The sequence below is a fragment of the Bos indicus x Bos taurus genome, chromosome 5 (assembly GCF_003369695.1).
Source record: "Bos indicus x Bos taurus breed Angus x Brahman F1 hybrid chromosome 5, Bos_hybrid_MaternalHap_v2.0, whole genome shotgun sequence".
NCBI classification, from domain to species: domain Eukaryota; kingdom Metazoa; phylum Chordata; class Mammalia; order Artiodactyla; family Bovidae; genus Bos; species Bos indicus x Bos taurus.
In genome coordinates this window covers 101,920,734-101,944,061 of record NC_040080.1, presented here as the reverse complement: position 1 = coordinate 101,944,061, position 23,328 = coordinate 101,920,734, and the positions used below count along the sequence as shown (strand labels likewise).

Genomic DNA, 23,328 nt, shown 5'->3' with positions numbered 1-23,328 from the left:
GGCGGGCCTATAAATGGCCTCTGAGCCAGATACAAAATAGCACCAGGAAGAAAGGTCAACATGGGAGATGAGGGCGGCCCTGATGAACTAGAGGCTGTCTAGTCCTAACTCTGTTAACACACGTTGTGATTTTAGGCAAGTCTCTAAAATATCTCTGTCTAATCTGTGTGAGCCAATAGAGGGACCATTTGCCACCTTCAGCTACTCATCACTCAAAATGTGGCCAGTATGACTGAGGAACTAAAATATTAATGTTGCTTAACTAATTCAACATGTTGAAAGTTAGAAAATTATTATGTGATTTGGTGACTGGAACACTTTTAAGAATCTTTGGAAAAGCTTAGGTATGTGAATCTGTGTTTTCAATTGTCAATTTTATAAAAATCTAAATGAGTAAATATTTCTGATGAAAATTTAGTGTTTGAACTGGAGTGTACTGTAGATATGAAATACACAGTAGATTCTGAATAAATATTAAAAATTAAAATATGTTGATAATTTTATATGGTTTACAAGGTACAGTGATCACATTTTGAATATATTAGACTAATAAACTTTATTATAATTTTCATGTTCTTTTTATTTTAATGCAGCTACTGGACAATTTAACATTATATATGTGGCTTCTGGGCTTCCCAGATAGCTCTGTGGTAAAGAATCTGCCTGCCAAGATCTCAGCCGACACAGGTTTGATCCTTGGGTCAGGAAGATCCCTTAGAGGAGGAAATGGCAATCCACTCCAGTATTCATGTTTGGAAAATTCCATGGACAAAGGAGCCTGGTGGGCTACAGTCCATGGGGTCGCAGGAGTCAGACACGACTAAGCAACTTAACAACATGTGGCTTCTATGCTATTTTTTCAGGTAGTAATGGTCTAGATGTTCTGAAAGTATCTTAATGTAACCACTTACTTATTAAGATGGGCCCTGTAGTTTGAGTATACAAAAGAGCCACCTAAAAAATAGTGTTTAATGTTAACGTTTTATTCATTTACCTAACATTTTATACTTATTCCTTTGAAAGAAATATTATATGAGAGCTAGAAGTAGACAAGTACAGTGTCTACCAGACTGACTTCCATTTCTATAGGAAGCATTTCAAATCATAGGGGTGGATCCTCAGGATCCACAATTACAAACAGTGGCCTTGCCCAGCAGCCACAGCTGACTGGACAATAACAGCGTCCTGAGACAAATGGGTCCATCGGAAAGTCCCCCCCCAAAAAGGTAGTAGTGATAAGAACTGGTAACTAGTCTCTGAGCAGGGTCAAACTGTACTATGTGAGTGTGGGAGCTCTGGGGCAGCTATTAAGCCATCAGGTGACTGAAAACACACACAAAAAATTCTGCACAGGTGAAACAGAATGAGGCAGAGAGGCAGAGAAGGGGAAAGGAAAACCTGAATCCCTTCATGAGGCCTGGCTGCATCCCTCCCCTTGACTTGAAATGCTATTCTTCAGTATCCTTATAGTAATGGGACTTTTTCTTTTTTTGGTGAAGCTTGAGTTCATTACTGTTAGCAAGAACCAAAGGAATCTAAACAAATAAGGGAGGCTCCCTCAAGATTTGTAAATCAGACATTTTTTGGGCCAGCAGTTAAATGTTTACTGGTAAGTAGCTTTTGAGTAGCTAGTACCTGCTCAAATGGTAAGGAAATACAACAGGGTAAAAGGGTTGATCCCTAATCTTTAGATAAATATAGTAAAAAGAGAAAATATAACATAAAAATAATTGTGAGGACATAGAACAATTATTGCATGTACACTATATCTTGGGTTTTTCACATCTTAATCACTTCTCATAACAATAGTATGAGACAGATCCATAACACATACAAGTTTAAATAGCTGTGTAAGCAATATATGATTAACTACCCCAAATGATGGACTTCCCTGGTGGCTCAGACAGTAAAGCATCTGCCTGCAATGTGGGAGACCTGGGTTCAATCCCTGGGTCAGGAAGATCTCCTGGAGAAGGAAATGGCAACCCACTCCAGTATTCTTGCCTGGAAAATCCCATGGATGGAGGAGCCTGGTAGGCTACAGTTCATGGGGTCACAAAGAGTCAGACACGACTGAGCGACATCACTCACTCACTCACCCCAAATGATTAGTTTCGAGACAAATTCTATAGAAATTCAGAGATAATAAAGTAACAGATAAGGCCCACAGAATAGATACCACATCAGTATTGCTCATCACCCTGTCCCACACAAGCACCCAGCAGAAGCATAGATTAGGGGTGGTGTCAGTTTTTACTGGCCACTGATGCAGGGAAGAGAGCATGCTCTGGGACAGTAGGAAATGGTCTTATGAGAAATAGGGATCTTAAGCTGACCTTGGAGGAGATGACCACTAAGATGCACTCAGTCCCAGGATACTGCATAATTCTGTGGATAGAATTTGGATGAGTGGGTGGGAGAGGAAAGAATATTCCTAGCAAAGAGAAGCTAAACCATGCAGTCTTGGAATTGAGAATAGAAAAGAATGGCAACCCACTCCAGTATTCTTACCTGGAGAATTCCATGGACAGAGGAGCCTGGTGGGCTAATAGGGTTACAAACAGTCGGACAAGACGGAGTGACTAACACTTTCACTTCAAGGTGATTCTAGGAGGGTGGGACTCACCTGACTGGGAGACGAGTTTGTGTTGCAAAATAATGGGCATTAAGATGAGGTGATTGGTGTGGGGCAAGAAGGTTATTATGGAAGCTTATGAACATCAGACTCAGGAATCTGGCTTTCAGCCTTCAATCACTGAGAACAATGAGAAAGTTCTTGATTAAGGAAATGACTCAGTTAAAAGTAGCAGCATAACAGAAGGCTCATGGAAATCATGATTCGTCAAAATAGCATGATATTACTCTTAGACCTAAACCTTTTTACGAAATGCGTACATATCTAAAAGAAGATGAGTAAAACACTGAGGTGCAAAAACTGTGTGATGAGTTACAGTCATTCACCGCATCATCATAATCTTATGGATTCTATTCAGTTGGTACCTCAGGGAAATTACAAGTGATTACATGTGATCCTTCCTTCCATCTTCACTTTCAGCACATAAGTGCCTATCATACATTGAGTACAAAAGAAGCAGGGCAAATGCTAACAGAGTTTTGCCAAGAGGACACACTCGTCATAGCAAACACCCTCTTCCAATAATACAAGAGATGACTCTACACGTGGACATCACCAGATGATCGATGGATTATGTTCTTTGCAGCCAAAGGTGGAGCAGCTCCTTACAGTCAGCAAAAATAAGGCCTAGAGCTGACTATGGATCAGATCATGAGCTCCTTATTGTAAAATATAGAGTTAAATTGAAGAAAGTAGGGAAAACCACTAGGTCATTCAGAAATGATCTAAACCAATCCCTTATCATTTACAGAGGAAGTGACAGATTCATAGGATTAGATCTGATAGACAGAGTGCCTGAAGAACTATGGATGGAGGTTCCTAACAAGGTACAGGACATGGTGACCAAAACCATCCCCAAGAAACAGAAATGCAAGAAGGCAAAATGACCGTCTAAGGAAGCCTTACAAATAGCTGAGAAAAGAAGTGAAAGGCAAAAGAGAAAGGGAAAGACATGCCCAACTGAATGCAGAGTTCCAGAGAATAGTGAGGAGACACAAGAAAGCCTTCTTATGTTGAACAACGCAAAGAAATAGAGGAAAACAACAGAACGGGAAAAACTAGAAATCTCTTCAAGAAAGTTGGAGATATCAAGGGAATATTTCATGCAAAAATGGGCAAAATAAAGGACAGAAATTTTAAGGACCTAAAAGAAGCAGAGAGATTAAGAAGAGGTGACAAGAATACACAGAAGAATTGTACAAAAAAGATCTTAATGAACCAGATAACTATGATGGTGTGGTCACTCACCTAGAGCCAGACATCCTGGAGTGCAAAGTCAAGTGGGCCTTACGAAGCATTACTATGAACAAAGCTAGTGGAGGTGATGGAATTGTAGCTGAGCTATTTCAAATCCTAAAAGATGATGCTGCAAATTTGGAAAATTCAGCAGTGGCCACAGGGCTGAAAAAGGTCAATTTTCATTCTAATACCAAAGGAGGGCAATGCCAAAGAATGTTCAAACTACGATACAATTGTGCTCATTTCATATGCTAGCAAGATTATGCTTAAAATCCTTCAAGCTAAGCTTCAGCAGTATATGAACTAAGAACTTCCAGGTGTACAATCTGGATTTAGAAAAGGTACAGGGGCCAGATACTAAATTGCCAACATCTGCTTGGAACATAGAAAAAGCAAGGGAATTCCAAAAAAACATCTGATTCATTGACTGCGCTAAAGCCTTTGACTCTGGATCACAAAAAAAATGTGGAAAATTCTTCAAGAGATGGGAATACCAGACCACCTTACCTGTCTCCTGAGAAACCTGAATGCAGGTCAAGAAGCAAGAGTTAGAACCAGACATGGAACAACAGACTGGTTCAAAATTGGGAAAGAAGTATGTCAACACTGTGTAATGTCACCCTGCTTATTTAACTTATATGCAGATGTGAAATGCAGGCCAGGATGACTCAAAAGCTGGAATCCAGATTGCCGGGAGAAATATCAACAACCTCAGATATGCAGTCTAATGGTGGAAAGCTAAGAGGAACTAAAGAGCCTCTGATGAAGGTGAAAGAGGAGAGTGAAAATACTGACTTAAAACTCAACATTCAAAAAACTAAGATCATGGTATCTGGTTCCATCAGTTCAGTTCAGTTCAGTCGCTCAGTCGTGTCTGACTCTTTGCGACCCCATGAATCGCAGCATGCCAGGCCTCTCTATCCATCACCAACTCCCGGAGTTCACTCAGACTCACGTCCATCGAGTCAGTGATGCCATCCAGCCATCTCATTCTCTGTCATCCCCTTCTCCTCCTGCCCCCAATGCCTCCCAGCATCAGGGTCTTTTCCAATAAGTCAACTCTTCGCATCAGATAGCCAAAGTATTGGAGTTTCAGCTTTAGCATCAGTCCTTCCAATGAACACCCAGGAACTGATCTCCTTAAGAATGGACTGGTTGGATCTCCTTGCAGTCCAAGGGACTCTCAAGAGTCTTCTCCAACACCACAGTTTTTTCAAAAGCATCAATTCTTCAGTGCTCAGCTTTCTTCACAGTCCAATTCTCACATCCATACATGACCACTGGAAAAACCATAGCCTTGACTAGACGGACCTTTGTTGGCAAAGTAATGTCTCTGCTTTTCAATATGCTATCTAGTTTGGTCATAACTTTCCTTCCAAGGAGTAAGCGTCTTTTAATTTCAAGGCTGCAGTCACCATCTGCAGAGATTTTGGAGCCCCCCAAAAATAAAGTCTGACACTGTTTCCACTGTTTCCCCATCTATTTGCCATGAAGTGATGGGACCAGATGCCATGATCTTCATTTTCTGAATGTTCAGCTTTAAGCCAACTTTTTCACTCTCCTCTTTCACTTTCATCAAGAGGCTTTTTAGTTCCTCTTCATTTTCTGCCATAAGGGTGGTGGCATCTGCATATCTGAGGTTATTGACATTTCTCCTGGCAATCTTGATTCCAGCTTGTGCTTCTTCCAGCCCAGCATTTCTCATGATGTACTCTGCATATGAGTTAAATAAGCAGGGGGACAATATACAGCTTTGACATACTCCTTTTCCTATTTGGAACCAGTCTGTTGTTCCATGTCCAGTTCTAACTGTTGCTTCCTGACCTGCATACAGGTTTCTCAAGAGGTAGGTCAGGTGGTCTGGTATTCCCATCTCTTTCAGAATTTTCCACAGTTTATTGTGATCCACACAGTCAAAGGCTTTGGCATAGTCAATAAAGCAGAAATAGATATTTTTCTGGAACTCTATTGCTTTTTCGATGATCCAGTGGATGTTGGCAATTTGATCTCTGGTTCCTCTGCCTTTTCTAAAACCAGCTTGAACATCTGAAGTTCATGGTTCACATATTGCTGAAGCCTGGCTTGAAGAATTTTGACCATTACTTTACTAGCATGTGAGATGAGTGCAATTGTGCAGTAGTTTGAGCATTCTTTGGCATTGCCTTTCTTTGGGATTGGAATGAAAACTGACCTTTTCCAGTCCTGTGGCCACTGCTGAGTTTTCCAAATGTGCTAGCATATTGAGTGCAGCACTTTCACAGCATCATCTTCCAGGATTTGAAATAGCTCAACTGGAATGCCATCACCTCCACTAGCTTTGTTCCTAGTGATGCTTTCTAAGGCTCACTTGACTTCACATTCCAGGATGTCTGGCTCTAGGTCAGTGATCACACCATCATGATTATCTGGGTCATGAAGCTCTTTTTTGTGCAGTTCTTCTGTGTATTCTTGCCACCTCTTCTTAATATCTTCTGCTTCTGTGAGGTCCATACCATTTCTGTCCTTTATTGAGCCCATCTTTGCATGAAATGTTCCCTTGGTATCTCTAATTTTCTGGTCCCATCACTTCATGGCAAATAGATGGGGAAAAAGTGGAAACAGTGGCAGATTTTGTTTTCTTGGGTGCCCAAATCACTGCAGATGGTGACTGCAGCCACAAAATTAAAAGGCGCTTGCTCCTTGGAAGAAAAGTTATGACAAACCTAGACTGCATATGAAAAAGCAGAGATATCACTTTGCAAACAAAGTTCTGTAGAGTCAAAGCTATGGTTTTTCCAGTGGTCATGTAAGGATGTGAGAGTTGAACCATAAACAAGGCTGAGCACTGAAGAATTGATGCTTTCAAACTGTGGTACTGGAGAAGATTCTTGAGAGTCCCATGGGTAGCAAGGAGATCAAACCAGTCAACGCTAAAGGAAATCAACCCTGAATATTCATTGAAAAGAGTGATGCTGAAGCTCCAATACTTTGGCCACGTGATGTTAAAAGCCCAGTCATTAGAAAAGACCCTGATGCTGGCAAGGATTGAGGGCAGGAGAAGGGGACGACAGAGGATTAGATGGTTGGATAGCATCACTGACTCAAAGGATATGAGTGTGAGCAAACTCCAGGAGATAGTGATGGACAGGGAAGCCTGGAGTGCTGAATTTCATGCAGTTGCAGAGTCAGACATGATTGAGCAACTGAACAATAGTCATACATTGGACAGTAAGGATGGACAAGCAAAATTACAGAACTCCTGCCCTCAGGAAGTTTATAGGTAAATAGATTACAACTAAATAGTTGCACAAATAAACAAAAGCACTACCATTCTAGGAGTACTATTAAAAGTTTCTAATATGAGGGTATGGCTTCCTCAAGGAGAGTAAAGGCTTCCTTCCTTAAAGAAGTGAAATTGAAAATGAACTTGTCAGACAAACAATAAATGCTAGAGAGGGTGCAGAGCGAAGGAAATTCTCCTATGCTGTTGGTGGCAATGTAAATTGGTGCAGCCTCTGTAGAAAAAAGTATGGCAGTTCCTCAGAAAACTAAAACTTGAGCTACCATATGATCTTTAGCAATCCCACTCCTGGGCATATACCTGGGCAAAACTACAGTTCAAAAAGATATATGCACCCCTATATTCATAGCAGCAGTATTTACAATAGCCAAAACAGGGAAACAACCTAAATCTCCATCAACTAAGCTGCTAAGTCGCTTCAGTCATGTCCGACTCTGTGCGACCCCATAGACGGCAGCCCACCAGGCTCCCCCGTCCCTGGGATTCTCCAGGCAAGAACACTGGAGTGGGTTGCCATTTCCTTCTCCAATGCATGAAAGTGAAAAGTGAAAGTGAAGTCGCTCAGTCGTGTCCGACTCTTAGCAACCCCATGGACTGCAGCCTACCAGGCTCCTCCGTCCATGGGATTTTCCAGGCAAGAGTACTGGAGTGGGGTGCCATTGCCTTCTCCGATCTCCATCAACAGAGGAATGGATAAAGAAGATGTGGTACATAAATACAACAGAAAACTACTAAGTCTTAAAAAAGAACAAAATAATGCCGTTTGCAGCTACCTGGATAAAACTTCACACCAAGTGAAGTAAGTCAGAAAGAGAAAGGCAAATATCATGACATCACTTCCATGTGGAATCTAAAATATGGCACAAATGAACCTATCCACGAAACAGAAACACTCACAGGCATAGTGATCAGACTTGTGGTTGCCAGGAAATGGGGAAGGAATGTGGGGTCAGTAGATGCCAATTATTACATTTAGAATGGATAAACAACAAGGTCCTATTGTATACCACAGAGAACTATAGCCAATATTCTCGATTAGCCATAATGGAAAAAATATTAAAGAATGTATGTATATGTAAAACTGAGTCATTTTGCTGTATAGCAGAGATTGACACAACATTTATAAATCAACTACTGTTGCTCAGTCACTAAGTCATGTTCTACCCTTTGTGACCCCATGGACTGCAGCACACCAGGCTTCCCTGTCCTCTATCTCCTGGGAACAATCAACTATACTTCAATTGAAACATTTTCTTTTAAAAAAGAAAAATCATAGAAGAAAAAAAAAGAAAATGAAAGAGGAGTTATCCCAAGAAAAGGATTGACCAGCACACTAGGTTCAGAGAAAGACTTGCAGGAAAGGAACAGGGGCAGCAAGGGACATGTGAGGCTGCAGGACTGAAGAAGAATTTGGAAAGGTGCCAGATCACCAGAGTCTTGGAGGCCATGTTTAAGGAGCTTCTTTTCCTAAGAGCAACCATTCAAAGTATATGAAGAAGAGGGATAAAATGACCAGGTGTATTTGTTTTGAAGAACCACTGTCCTTTAAAGAAGAGTTGAAATATCAAGTAATAAATCCTTGACTGGTGAGGGAGATGTGAGAAGACCCAGAGGGGGCAGACCAGCAAAAAAAGGTACAAATAGTTGAGAAAGTAAAATCATCCAAAGGGGTGATGGCTGGGATCCATGTTTTTAGGATAACATTATGTATTGCCAATGACTTCTTTGTTTAACCTTGACTTTTAAAAAAATAAAAACTGACATGACAGTAAAGACTGGTTCATGTAAAAATCAATCTACAAGAGGAACTTTGATGAAGGAACGTACATGGTCTTCAAGTATCTTCCCAAAGATCCCAGCTTAGTTGTTAATGAGTAAATACACAGAAATAGTGGAACACCTGAACCAGGGGATTAAAACAAGCAGCACTATGGGGAGAAGATGGACACTGTGCCTCTGGGTGTGATAACTAGAGGACACATCATTCCTTAATGTAGCATCACACCTTGGGATGCGTATTCTGACAAGATGGTTGGAAGGCATCACTGACTCATGGATTTGAGCAAGCTCCAGGAGACGGTGAAAAACAGGGAGGCCTGGTGTGCTGCAGTCCATGGAGTTGCAAAGAGTCAGACAGGACTGAGTGACTGAACAAAAACAACAGGCTGAAATCAAAGTGACCACAGATTACATGGTGTTTCTTCTAGAGGCTCTACAGAAGAATCTCCTTCTCTGTGTCTTTTCTAGGTTTCAGGGATCTCCCACATTCCTTGGCTTGTGGCCCCTTCATCTTCAAAGCCAGGGGTGTAACACCTTCTCTCTGGTTCCTAAACTCCCTCTCATAAGGATTTATGTGATTAGATTGGGTCCACCTGGATATTCCCAGGATACCCTCCCCATCCTCAGATCCTTAATTAATTCTGCAAAGACTCTTTGCCATGGAAGGTAATATAGTCACAGCATGAGACATCTTTGGGGGACCATTATTCTGCCGATCATAGTATCAAAATGCAAATCATGATGCTAGATTAGATCTTGTACCAGAAGAAAAACATGCCAGAAAAATTTGGTAACATTGAAATACAGCCAACAGATTGAAGTATTCAGTTACTGCTAAATTTATTCAAGTGGACAACTGTGGTTATGTAAGAGAAAATACTTAGGAAACACACACTTAAGTATTTAGGGGTAAACAGTCATTTTGTATACAACTTACTCAAGGGGTTTAGATATAAGCATACAGAAAGCAAGAATTTATAAAGCAAATGAAGCAAAATGTTAAAAACAATTGAATCTGTATTAAAAGGTATATGGGTGTATATTCTTATAATCTGTAAATTCGAAGTATTTTCAACTAAAAAGTTAGATAAAAAGTGGTAAGTATGTAATTTAACTAAAAGCGAATTAACTTTATTATGCCAATACCACAAGCAACTCATAGTTTATATCATTTTAGAGAGGCCAGAATGACTGCAGATTCAGCAACTCAATTTCTGTTCTTTCTACAACATGACTAGTAAGTGAAAAGGATCAGAAACATTTAGGATTTTTAGGCTAAGAATTTAAAGGAAATCCTAAGTTTGACAATATTATAGTTTCAAAGAGTTTAAACTAAAATTGGTAATTATCGTTAGATTTAAATACCAACCAGTGGATCATACCCGGCTATTTGTGAGAGACAATCTGCTGGGTAATTTTCTAAAAAGGCACTTAGAAAAGTAACCTCCCCTTTTCAGGAGTATCTGGTTGATTTTTAAAACCAAACCAAAAAAAAAAAAAAAAGTATTCTATTCTAGAGCTTTCTTCTGCCCAGGGCCTCCAGCAGAATTTTATTGGTTTGGCCCCAGAGACTATTTCTGGTACCCGTTCTGGCTCCCACTCCACCCTGTATTGTTTAAAGACAAAAGATAAGGCAAATAAGCCTGAGCCTCTCCACTGGGAAACTCCTCTGGTCTTGGAAGAAACTAACATTTTTAAATGAAGGTAAAACAAAGCATATGACCCCCTGTTTCTACCCAAAGGCTATGTTCGGGTTTGTTTTTCTTGCCAACTGTGGTAGCCAAGAACAGAGTTCCTCCAATTGTGCCAGGATGGTATGCCAAGACCAAATAATAGAGGATTTTTCTCAATTACAGAAACAAGGGGGAAAAAATAGGTGGTAATGAATCATTTTATTTTTATAAGTTAGCTCTTGTTAGCACCAGCCAATACGGAAATCTATGATTCGGCACAATCTATGATTATACCAGCACAAAAGAATCTATTTTGCTATTTTTAGTTTAACACAATTGTTTTTCAAAGAGTTGCATGATTTCTTTAAATGAATTTGGCAGTCCCAGCCTAAGTGCTTCTCTAGTCAGAACAGGGTATGTCTTTATTACGTAGATGCTTCACTGAGAACTCTTTACCTTGCTATTAATAGATACCCACATGAAGGGTTAAGAGTCAGATGGCCTAGGATTTCTTTTTAAGACTATCACTTTCTAATTGTTTAACCTTGGTCAAAATGCTTCTGGTTTATAAAGCTCAAGGTGTCATTTGTATAATAAGAATCACAGTAGCCATCCTGCTTTCCTATTTTTCTAATCATCCAAGAAGATAAAAATGTGAAGTCATTTTGCAAGTAGAAAAGCATTATGAAAAGGCCAGCTACACTGAACCCCATAATTACTATTTTTTGAACATAAGGTTAATTGATGTATGTTTGTTTGTTTCTTAAAGTGTCTCATAAAGTGCTCGCTCCATAGTTTTCCCTAAACAAGTACTTGCTGAATGAGCAGATGATTAGATCAATTAAGGTTCAGGCTGCTATAAAATTTACATTACTATGTCAAAGAACTTCCCTTGTTCAATAGGACAGAGATTGACCTAGACTTGCTAGGTCAACAAAGAGGTACCTGGTTCAACAAGAAGGTACATGTTCTAAGGAATTCTACGGAATTTAGTAGATAGTAAAGATTTTAGCATGGACTAATGAAAAGAAATATGTCTTTCAAGAGAATGCTCTTGCAATGACAACCTTACAAAGTTTGGAAGACTTTTTAAACACAAGCACTTAGTGATGTGCTTATTTAACTTATACCCAGAGCACATCATGTGAAATGCCAGGCTGGATGAGTTACAAGCTGGAATCAAGACTGCCAGGAGAAATATCAACAACCTCAGATATGTGGATGATATCAATCTAATGGGAGAAAGCGAAGAGGAACTAAAGAGCCTCTTGATGAGGGTGAACGAGGAGAGTAAAAAAGCTAGCTTAAAATTCAATATTAAAAAAAAAAAACAAAACACTAAGATAATGGCATCAGCCCCATCACTTCACGGCAAATAGAAAGGAAAGAGGTGGAAGCAGTGACAGGTTTCCTCTTCTTGGGCTCTAAAAGCACTGTGGATGGTGTCTGCAGTCACAAAATTAGAAAATGATTGCTTCTTAGCAGGAAAGCCATGACAAACCTAGACGATGTGTTAAAAGGCAAAGACCTCACTTTGCTGACAAAGGTCCATATAGTGAAGTCTAGGGCTTCCTGGTAGCTCAGCTGGTAAAGAATCCACCTGCAATGCAGGAGACCCTGGTTTGATTCCTGGGTTGGGAAGATCTCCTGGAGAAGGGGAACAGCTACCCACTCCAGTATTCTGGCCTGGTGAATTCCATGGACAGAGGAGCCTGGCAGGCTACAGTCCATGGAGTAGCAAAGAGTCAGACAAACCACGTGATTTTCACTTTCACATGGTCTTTCCAGTAGTCACATACAGATGTGAGAGCTGGACAATGAAGAAGGCAGAGTGCTGAAGAATTGGTGCTTTTGACTGTGGTGCTGTAGAAGACTCTTTAGAGTCCCTTGGACTGCAAGGAGATCAAACCAGTCAATCTGAAAAGAAATCAACCCTGAATACTCTTTGGAAGGACTGATGCTGAAGTTCCAATACTTTGGCCACTTGGTGCTAGAGCCGACTCATCAGAAAAGACCCTGCTGCTGGGAAAGATTGAAGGCAGAAGGAGAAGAGGGTGACAGAGGATGAGATGGTTGGATGGCATCACCAATTCAATGGTAAACTTGGGCAAACTCTGGGAGGTGGTGAGGGACAGGGAAGCCTGGCAAGCTACAGTCCACGGGCTTGCAAAGAACTGGACATGATTTGGCAACTGAACAACAACAATTTGCTGCTAAGTCGCTTCAGTCGTGTCTGACTCTGTGCAACCCCATAGACGGCAGCCCACCAGGCCCCCCCGTCCCTGGGATTCTCCAGGCAAGAACACTGGAGTGGATTGCCATAGTGACATGCTTATTAACACACTTGAAGTGGTAATAATTTTGATGGATGTGTCCACAGAAAGGACTCAAAGTCAACTTGCAAGAAGTCAATGTGTAATAAGTATTTTTGGTGTTATAAAAAGATGTCAATTTGCAGAGCAGAGAGTAACCCAAGTGGCTTTAAATTAATTCAAAGGAGCACAATACAGTAGTTAAAGTGAATCAACATGGAACATATTATGTGTCAAAGCATTTTGCAAAATATGAGCAAGTTGTAAAGTCATATATGCATTATAATGGTATCAACATAAAATATGCAAAACATGGAATCATATATATATGGATGTAGAGTTTGCTATCAAAGTATAAGAAAGAGTAGGGCTACTGTGGGCTGTTACACTCAACACAACTCTGAGGGGATGGTACCCTCATGTCAAGCCCTGGAAACATGCATTGGAATGAGAAACTCCAGCTCAGAATACTTATTCCTAAGAGATAAGCTCTCCCTAAGAGAAAACTAGTACTTAAGGGTATAGGAGAGAGGCATATATGGGGCTTTAACTATATTTATCATGATTCACTATTAAAAAGTACATTTGAAACCTATTTCCAGGGCAAGAATAGAGATGCAGAGGTAGAGACTGGACTTGCAGACATGACGGGAAAGAGAGGGATGGGGGAAAGGGTAGAATGAATTGGGAGATTAGGATTGACCTAATATGCACCACCATATGTAAAACACATAGCTAGTGGGAGCCTGCTATCTATATATAAAAGCACAAGAAGCTCAGCTTGGTGCTCTGTGATGACCTAGATGGGTGGGGTGGAGGTGGGTGGGAGAGAAGTCCAAAGAGAGAAAGGATATGCATACACATGGCTGATTCACTTCATTGTACAGCAGAAACAACACTGTAAAGCAATTATACTCCAATTAATACAGCTGAAGCAAATATTGCAAAATGGTAACATCTGACAAGTTATGTGACGGGTCCACAGGCATTACATTAGTCCCTATACATGAAATATTTCTTCATGTCTTAATACTAACACTACATAATTAGAACATCAATGAAAATTTTTGGTTACAGTCATAAAAGCATATGTACAATCATAGCTACCTTTTTATTGTAAATTTTGAAGAATCAATCACACTGCAAATAAACTCAGAGATAAAACATTTTGTGTTCTCAAATTAAATAGGAGACTTATATAGGACCTTTTTCAGGTATGAAAGTAATTTACATAATTTTACACTTGAGCCTTTGTTTGTAGGAAGGCTGAAAGAAAAACAGAAGTCAGTGGCTAGCTATAAAGAAGGTGATCTTATGTGCTTTGGGAGTATAGGGGTAAGATACATGCTGAAATGTTCACCCCAAACCAAAATTTAGCAGTTGCCTGAGGAAAAAATATAAATATACAAGTCAAATTCCAAAGATACCTTCTTCAAATTCTGACAGTTAGCAAACTCTTAAATGGCAGATAACTTCCTATCTCAATATGAATGACCCCGTTTCTTTTGTCAGCTACCACAATGAAACCCAGAAATGTACAGTTTACATACCAAAACGTCCATCCCGGGGACATATTTGAGGGTTATCATATAGTCTTTGGGAAGATTTGCCACCTACAGAGACCAAAAGAAAAAAAAATCTGTAAGAAAATCCATACACATCAGTAAATCATATTGTTTTTAGGGGTTTAGAGAAAAACACCTGCAAACCCAGGATGCTTTTAAATTACCTCTGATTTTCAACATTTACATACATAGTGATTTTTCATTCTTGATTTCCCTTTGCAATCAAAAGCACTCTCCAGAAATGAAATAATAATACAAATCTTTTTTCACTCCAAATTCAGTTATGGGTGGCTAACGATAATTTACTGAGTTTGGAAACATGATTTGAATTTCAGCTTCCATCTGTGGTCTTGGAATTTCCCTTCAGGACTATTTTCCTATTTATTCCTCCGAAGGATCAGTAACACAGTGTATTTTTCTCGTTAAGTGGTTCTCCAAGTGATACGTCAACGGCACCAGGGAACCTGTTAGAAATGCAAAGTCTCAGGCCACACCAGACCTACTGAATCTTACTAAACAAGTCCTCCAGGTGATTCTGATGTGTGCTCAAGTTAGAGAACTACTGTTCTATGTTAATCCTAGAAAAAAAAGTGTTAAGTTTCAAAAGAACAATGATACTTACAAGTTGCACATGCTTTATCAGTTAATTAATTTAGAAAGATTCAGTTCTGTGATATAATGTAACCTACTTGCCTGGGACTAAATGTATGAGATGCCTCAAATGTTTAACTAGCTTCCTTTAAAGACTTTCAGAAAATATCTAACCCATTTCCATCATTCATTGTGGCATAAGTTGAACAAGCACCTGATTTAGAACCAGGAAATTTAGAACAAATCTCAACTCTACTTTGGTTTCTCTCATCTGTAAAGTGGAGATAAAAGTATCCATGTCCTATATACACTACCACGTATAAAATAGCTAGCTAGTGAGAAACTTCTGTATAACAGGGAGCTCAGTTTGGTGCTCTGTGGTGACCTATCACAGTGGAGATGGGGGTGAGACTCGGCGGGCGGAATATATGCATACATATGGCTGATTCACATGGTTGTAAGGCAGAAACCAGCACAACATTATAAAGCAGTTGTCCTCCAACTAAAAAGAAAAGTACCCGTGTCTAAGAGTCAATTTAAGAATTTAGATGAGTGTGCCAAACATCATAAACAATCAATCCATATTCTTTACTGAGAGCTATACTGGAAACTGACTTCCAAGGCACAAGTTCTAGTAAGTCACAGAGTTTTAAGTTCACTTGTCTCCTTTTCTACATATCACCAGCTCTGACATCTCACTCTTCTAGAACAGTTAAAATTTCCTTCTGTAGAATATGGCCCATTTATTTTATGTACAAATTGACTTAGCCCGCTGGGTCTTAAAACAATAGACAATGTAAAAATGCGGTTTTGCTCTATTATATCTTCAGTGGGTCTCCCTGCTCCGGCAGACTCATTTTCCCCTTTACCCTGTTTCTTAAATCATCACTATTCTCCATCGTGAGCTAGTACCTGGTGCATATTTTCAGGCTAGTTCATCTCTGACAAGACTCCCAGAACACAACCCTTATGTTTCTTCTTGGCTTTGCCAATAGCTTCTAGAATTTGAGAACAATTTGCTGAGAAAAGAATCTAGGTAAAGGCATATGCAGTCAGAGGGGAGCCAAGGGAGGAAGGGATCCCATCATGCGTGCTACCATCCAACGTCCAATGGAACCACCTCCCTCTCATCTCAGCCTCCAGCCTAACACTTACCAAATACTTACCATGTTCTAGCACTGTGCTCATTATGGGCTTATGTTGTGTGATCGCATCCAACCCTCAGAATCACTTTCACGTAGGATTGCTAAATTAATGAATGAAGAACTTAAGACTCCAAGAGGTCAAGTAACTTGACTGAGGTCACACGACTACTACCTGTCAAGTCTGGACTAGAACTCAGGTCTCTGACAGCGGGGCCTCCATTACCTCTCAGCTCAACTTACACATGGTCACCCATTTACTCTCTGCACACTTGTCCCAGATATTTCCCACTTGTGAGGCTCACCAACATCCCTCCTCGTGCCACCCGCAAGAGAACAGTCAAGTCTGCACTGCTTACTGAGAACACATCTGCACTGCCACAGAAGGTGGCCTTCTTTAAGTTCAGGGTGACTTTTCACAGTAACGTTCTTTCTCTTGGCCAAACTTCCCATCATGCTTCCAGGATTTCTTCTGTCTGTGGATCTTCACCCCCATATTTGAAAAGCAGACGGACCTCATCATTTTATGTAAGCCCTGGTGGAAAACAGAGCTAACAGCTTCACAGGTATAAAAGCTGGAATCAGAATGAGCGCACCATTCTGTTTTGTTACGAACCAACAGGTAAGTGAAAGCCATTCCAGATGGAGAAATGGCACAAAATGGCAGGTGTTCTGAACACAGGCGCTTGACAATCTAGCCCCCTTCCTTATGCACAATTAACATTATTGGAAAATAAACACAGAACTGACCAAATTAGTATTCAGAAAACTTATGATCTGAGTATGTACCAAGAGAACAGAGGAAATGTAAAGATCCGCTGGCCAATTCTGTTTTGTTAGTAATTGACATGTAAAAAATTGGTGCAAAAAAATCAAACAAATCTTACCACACTGGGTTGGGGGGGGGGCAGTATATCATAATAATTTCTGCCTTAAACTGATTTACTGATATTTAGTTTCTAAGGGAGCTGAAAAGGAATACTATTTTTGAAAAATGCTTTAAAATTTTAAAAGGTTTTGGACACAGTCTCTGCCACAACCAAGATACATATTATTGGGTCTATTTTACCGAACGATACATGGAGGCTCAGAGGGGTTAAGTGGCATCTCAGGGTCACAGACATGAGTACACAGTGCGAGTGAGCACACAAATCCCGGCTCTGAGTGCTGGTCTCAGCAGTTATCTGTGGATCAGTCTGCGCGTTATTACTTTCTTGGATTGCACTGGTTCATTTCCAATCACATTTGGAAGAGAATTAAGGAAGTCAAGTTGTATATTTTTTATGGCCACTTCATGAATTATTATATTACTTTCTAAGCATTCACAGTATGTTGAATAGCATCCAAAAGGCACAGATAACCTCGTGATAAATTCAGTTTCTCTTATGCATGGTGAGCACTGCAGAAATCTGAGAGAGTAGAGGGAGCCTTTGGCCTGGAACTAGGAAGATAAGCTGTTCCTTCGAGGCAGTTACTTTGACAAAGGACTCCCAACACAGGTCCTGGGGACACACTGCTCAGGCTGGATCCAGGTCCTGCCACGTGCTAATTCAGAGATCTTGGGCAAGTTACCAAATCTTCTTTAGTCTCAATTTCCACATAGGTAAAATGGGGATCACAGAACTGAGCTGGTATTAAGACTATACAAGGATAATGTAACTTATTTAAAATACTTAGTTATTTAGTGTTGTGTGTAAACGAGTACTTATTAATTGCAAGGGAGAGGGACATCTGCAAAGACAGAGACATGGTAGACCAGGGGCAGATCATTCAGGCTCTAGCCAGCCCACATCAGTGAGGGACCTGAATGTTGGGCCACGGAGGCCAGGTGGGAAGCAGTAAGGTTCAGTGGAACCAGTTCCACCACTAGATCCCTACAGGTCACTGTTGTCTTGGGCACATCACTTCCTCCCTGTGGAACCTATACCCCTCATCTGTAAGATGAAGAAGTTGAAGGAGAAAATTACTAAGAATTCAGTCGGATTTACCTTCCTCGTGTAAGCAGTGGTGCTACATTGAGTGTGTTTAAGCAGGAAGAAAACGTGACAGTCAATTTAGGAAGGTTAGTTTGGAAGTACTCTTGCCTGGAAAATCCCAGGGACGGAGGAGCCTAGTGGGCTGCCGTCTATGGCGTCGCACAGAGTCGGACACGACTGAAGCGACTTAGCAGCAGCAGCAGCACTTTGGAAGTATGTACTAAAGCAAAGAGAGAAGAGAGACCAGGGGCAGTTTAGAAGACCAGTGGGAGAGTACTGAACACACATTAAATATTTTTACAGAGATTAAAAGCTGAAAAAGCAGAGATGTGCTTTAGATTCCAAGGAAGCATCCTGCTGGTAAGGTTATATGGATTCATATCCAAGGCTACAGACTTTGTAAACCTAACTGTCCTGGTAAAATAAGTTCAGGGCAAAAATTAAAATGAAATATAACCCAAATGATGGAAAATTTACCAAATCTCAAGTTATTCCAATGAAAGAAATGGTTTGGAGTGTAAGGATTTAAACACTGTACTAGATTAGAAAATGCATAAAACTTCTGAAACAAGTCACTTTGTGATATGATGGGCTTCCCTGGTGGCTCAGATGGTAAAGAATCTGCCTGGGATACGGGAGATCTGTGTTCAGTCCCTGGGTAGGGAAGATCCCCTGGAGAAGGGAATGGCAACACCCTCCAGCATTCTGGCTTGGAGACTCCCATGGACAGAGGAGCCTGGTGGGCTATAGTCCATGGGGTTGCAAGGGGTTGCACACAATTGAGAAACTAACACTTTCACTCAATTACTAGACAGGCCCACTTGCTATCTTTTCATTTTTTTGGATATCTTAAGGATTGATCATACTCAGTGACACTAGGGGGGAAATGCCTAAGAGAATAGCATGTGGAAATGCTAGAAACTCGGCCAAGAAAAAGTCTTTGCAAGCCAAACAGTCATTGGCTGCTTACCATGCCCTACAGAAAAAGAAGTCAAAGTCAGAACATTTAACTCCCTCTCTAGATCACTGATCTAAAAGATTTGGATCTCAAGATCCAAACATCACTGAGGTCTCTCAGTCTTGTGAAATCAGTGGCTTTTTGGACATCCTTGGTGAGATACTCGTCTCAGTTGTTTCTGTCAAGATCTTGATAAGAATCAAAACGCAATGATAGTAACTCATGATTCCCTTGACCCTACATAAAGCAGCGCACACATAGTTGACCTTTCTGAGGAAAGAGTCCAGTTCTCAAAGTCTCTGAGACACAGAGAAGTTTAAGAATCACTGCTGATTCTTAGAGCAAAAAAAGCCTTCTATGCATGTACTTAAAATATCCCAGTAATACCCCAGTTTACTCCATGCCACAGCTTAGTGTAACAATGGTTGTTCACTCTTCAGAAATAACACAGAACAAAGCTTTTGCCTTTTTATTTCCCCTTGTAAGCCATTTCTTGTTAATACTGACTAAAAATCTAACCAGGTCAATCACTTTTTTCTTTTTTAAATAATAACTCAATTAGTGATTTAGAAAAAATTAACATGACAACTCACAAGCCTTTCTGGGTCATCTTTTCTCAGTGAAGAATACCTAAATAAGTTTAGATGATCCTTGTCTCCTTCAAATAAAAGAGATTAAAAACATTTGGTCTCTACCATCTAACACAGGGAACTCTACTAAATGCTCTGTGGTGACCTAAATGAGAAGGAAATCTAAAAAAGAGGGGACATATGTATAACTGATTCACTCTGTATGCAGCAGAAACTAACTCAACATGTAAAGCAATGATACTCCAATAAAAATTAATTTTAAAATGTTGGTCTGCTTCATAAACATACCTTATGATGATGACTCCTGTTAAATAGTACTAATCTATAATTTCCTAATCATAAAATAAGATGACTTCTACCTAGCAAGTACAATTCAAGAGGATAGAATGATAGTTCTTAAATTGCAGTTGATACTGACATAAGTAAAGACATCATATATTATGAACCGGGTTCTTATGTTCCAGAGATGGGCAGTTATGGGTTCATACCTCTATTCATCTCCCAGCTTCCAAGTGAGAATCATCAGGTTACTAACCATCACTAGGCTTCAGCTGCCTAATCAATACAGTGGTGCATTAGTCAGGCTTCCCTTTGACCCAGACAGTAAAGAATACACAAGTGGACAAAATCATTACCTTCTAGGGTTGCAATGACTAAAACAGAGAATCCACAGACAGTGCTTTGCATGGTGCTTAGATGTTCACACAATAATATCTGCTGTAAAAAAGTCAAGGGGCAGGAGATACTGTACCTAAGTGGTTTATCTTACAAAGGAAGAACAACATTTTCTTTATGATAAGATTTACATGCTTGGCAACACAGCTAGTCAGTTTTTATAAATATTATTTCTAATATACTCTGTCCTTTAAATACTAAGTCCAAAATTTACTTTAAATAGAGAAAAAAAATGTACTGACTACAGGAGTAGAAAGTAAAATGCTAAATATTGCAAACTAATAAAAAATCAACTTTAAAAACTATCCAGCTATCAAACCATTGTTCTTCAATGGTCAAACAAAACTATGGGGGACCTCTGCTTTTAAAGAGAAGATATACTTAGAAATGGGGAGACTCAGAGACTCCAATTGGAGAAGAAAATGGCAACCCACTCCAGTGTTCTTGCCTGGAGAATCCCAGGGATGGGGGAGCCTGGTGGGCTGCCGTCTATGGGGTCGCACAGAGTCGGACACGACTGACGTGACTTAGCAGCAGCAGAGACTCCAATCCTCCATTTTAATGCAGTGATAATTCTATCCAAACATTGTACTTGAAGAGAATAAAAATTCAGCACTATTCAAAACAGTCCACTCGAAGTGTGAAATTTGTTATCTAAGAATATTTTTATAATCTCCTATTATGTCAAACTATAAGAGGCATGTATTAATATAATCTGTTTAAAATAATGCCTACTGAAAGACCAGGAAAGCCACAAATTTCTGACTTTACCCTACTGATCTATAGACTGACCTTGAAAAGACAGAGTGATTTCCACTTTTACATGATGGGGGCTAGAACAGCAACCTGCCTTAAACATTTTAAGGAAGACAAACAATTACCCAACAGATAAAGATAAAAACGTTTTCAAAAAGCAGCAAAGTCACATTCAATTAAACTCCCCCAAACGAAGAAAAATGATCATAAATGAAGGAAACAGTAGAAAGAACAGAAGGAAAAACTAATTTGATCTATTTCAATGTTTGGATTCCTTTTTTATCAACACAATTATTAAGAGCTGCAGTTGAACCACCCAAAGATACAAGTTTTTAAAGTTTGATTCACTACCTTCCCAAACACCCTTTCTTTTTTTTTTTTTAATTTTATTTTATTTTTAAACTTTACATAATTGTATTAGTTTTGCCAAATATCAAAATGAATCCGCCACAGGTATACATGTGTTCCCCATCCCGAACCCTCCTCCGTCCTCCCTCCCCATACCATCCCTCTGGGTCGTCCCAGTGCACTAGCCCCAAGCATCCAGTATCGTGCATCGAACCTGGACTGGCAACTCGTTTCTTACATGATATTTTACATGTTTCAATGTCATTCTCCCAAATCTTCCCACCCTCTCCCTCTCCCACAGAGTCCATAAGACTGTTCTATACATCAGTGTCTCTTTTGCTGTCTCGTACACCGGGTTATTGTTACCATCTTTCTAAATTCCATATATATGCGTTAGTATACTGTATTTATGTTTTTTCTCCTGGCTTACTTCACTCTGTATAATAGGCTCCAGTTTCATCCACCTCATTAGAACTGATTCAAATGTATTCTTTTTAATGGCTGAGTAATACTCCATTGTGTATATGTACCAAAGCTTTCTTATCCATTCATCTGCTGATGGACATCTAGGTTGCTTCCATGTCCTGGCTATTATAAACAGTGCTGCGATGAACATTGGGGTACACGTGTCTCTTTCCCTTCTGGTTTCCTCAGTGTGTATGCCCAGCAGTGGGATTGCTGGATCATAAGGCAGTTCTATTTCCAGATTTTAAGGAATCTCCACACTCTTCTCCATAGTGGCTGTACTAGTTTGCATTCCCACCAACAGTGTAAGAGGGTTCCCTTTTCTCCACACCCTCTCCAGCATTTATTACTTGTAGACTTTTGGATTGCAGCCATTCTGACAGGTGTGAAATGGTACCTCGTAGTGGTTTTGATTTGCATTTCTCTGATAATGAGTGATGTTGAGCATCTTTTCATGTGTTTGTTAGCCATCTGTATGTCTTCTTTGGAGAAATGTCTATTTAGTTCTTTGGCCCATTTTTTGATTGGGTCGTTTATTTTTCTGGAGTTGAGCTGTAGGAGTTGCTTGTATATTTTTGAGATTAGTTGTTTGTCAGTTGCTTCATTTGCTATTATTTTCTCCCATTCTGAAGGCTGCCTTTTCACCTTGCTAATAGTTTCCTTTGATGTGCAGAAGCTTTTAAGGTTAATTAGGTCCCATTTGTTTATTTTTGCTTTTATTTCCAATATTCTGGGAGGTGGGTCATAGAGGATCCTGCTGTGATGTATGTCAGAGAGTGTTTTGCCTATGTTCTCCTCTAGGAGTTTTATAGTTTCTGGTCTTACATTTAGATCTTTAATCCATTTTGAGTTTATTTTTGTGTATGGCAAACACCCTTTCTTTAGGTAGGTCTGAGTCTGCCTTTTAACACAAGTCTTGCAACATTTTTTAGAAACAAAGCAAAAAGTTCTGTAAACAGATGAACTATTATGCTGAGTAAACATGCCAGAAGGATTTAAAATAGAAACCATGGGGACTACAGGTGTAGTACAAAACGCCCAAGAAGAAATTAAAAAGAAAATGACAGTAAAGTCACAAACCATGTGCTTCTGTGACACGGGAGTCACCCCAAGCAAACAAACTTAAGATTTGTGGGCAGAGTGCAAGTTGCCACCCACAGCAAAGGCAGAACTGGCAGCATTGGCAAAGGAATGATTTTAGTTGAATAAATTACAATGAGCAAAGGGTACAAAGGTATTTTCAACCCACTTTCTTTTTCTCAGATAAAATGTACATACGTTATGCCTGCAAAGGAAGTAAATCTAATCTGATATAACCTCCTTTAGTCAAGGCATAACTGGATT

The 23,328-nt window shown here is 39.9% G+C and overlaps 1 protein-coding gene across 3 annotated transcripts in view; it reads right to left on the bottom strand.

The window, feature by feature from the left end:
* KITLG (KIT ligand) overlaps positions 1–23,328 on the bottom strand; it is a 105,705-nt gene that overhangs the window by 35,228 nt on the left and 47,149 nt on the right. For all 3 annotated transcript variants that reach the window (XM_027543200.1, XM_027543199.1, XM_027543201.1), the window contains one exon: positions 14,469–14,531. In XM_027543200.1, coding sequence (XP_027399001.1) covers positions 14,469–14,531 — 63 coding nt within the window. The remainder of the gene's footprint in view (positions 1–14,468; positions 14,532–23,328) is intronic.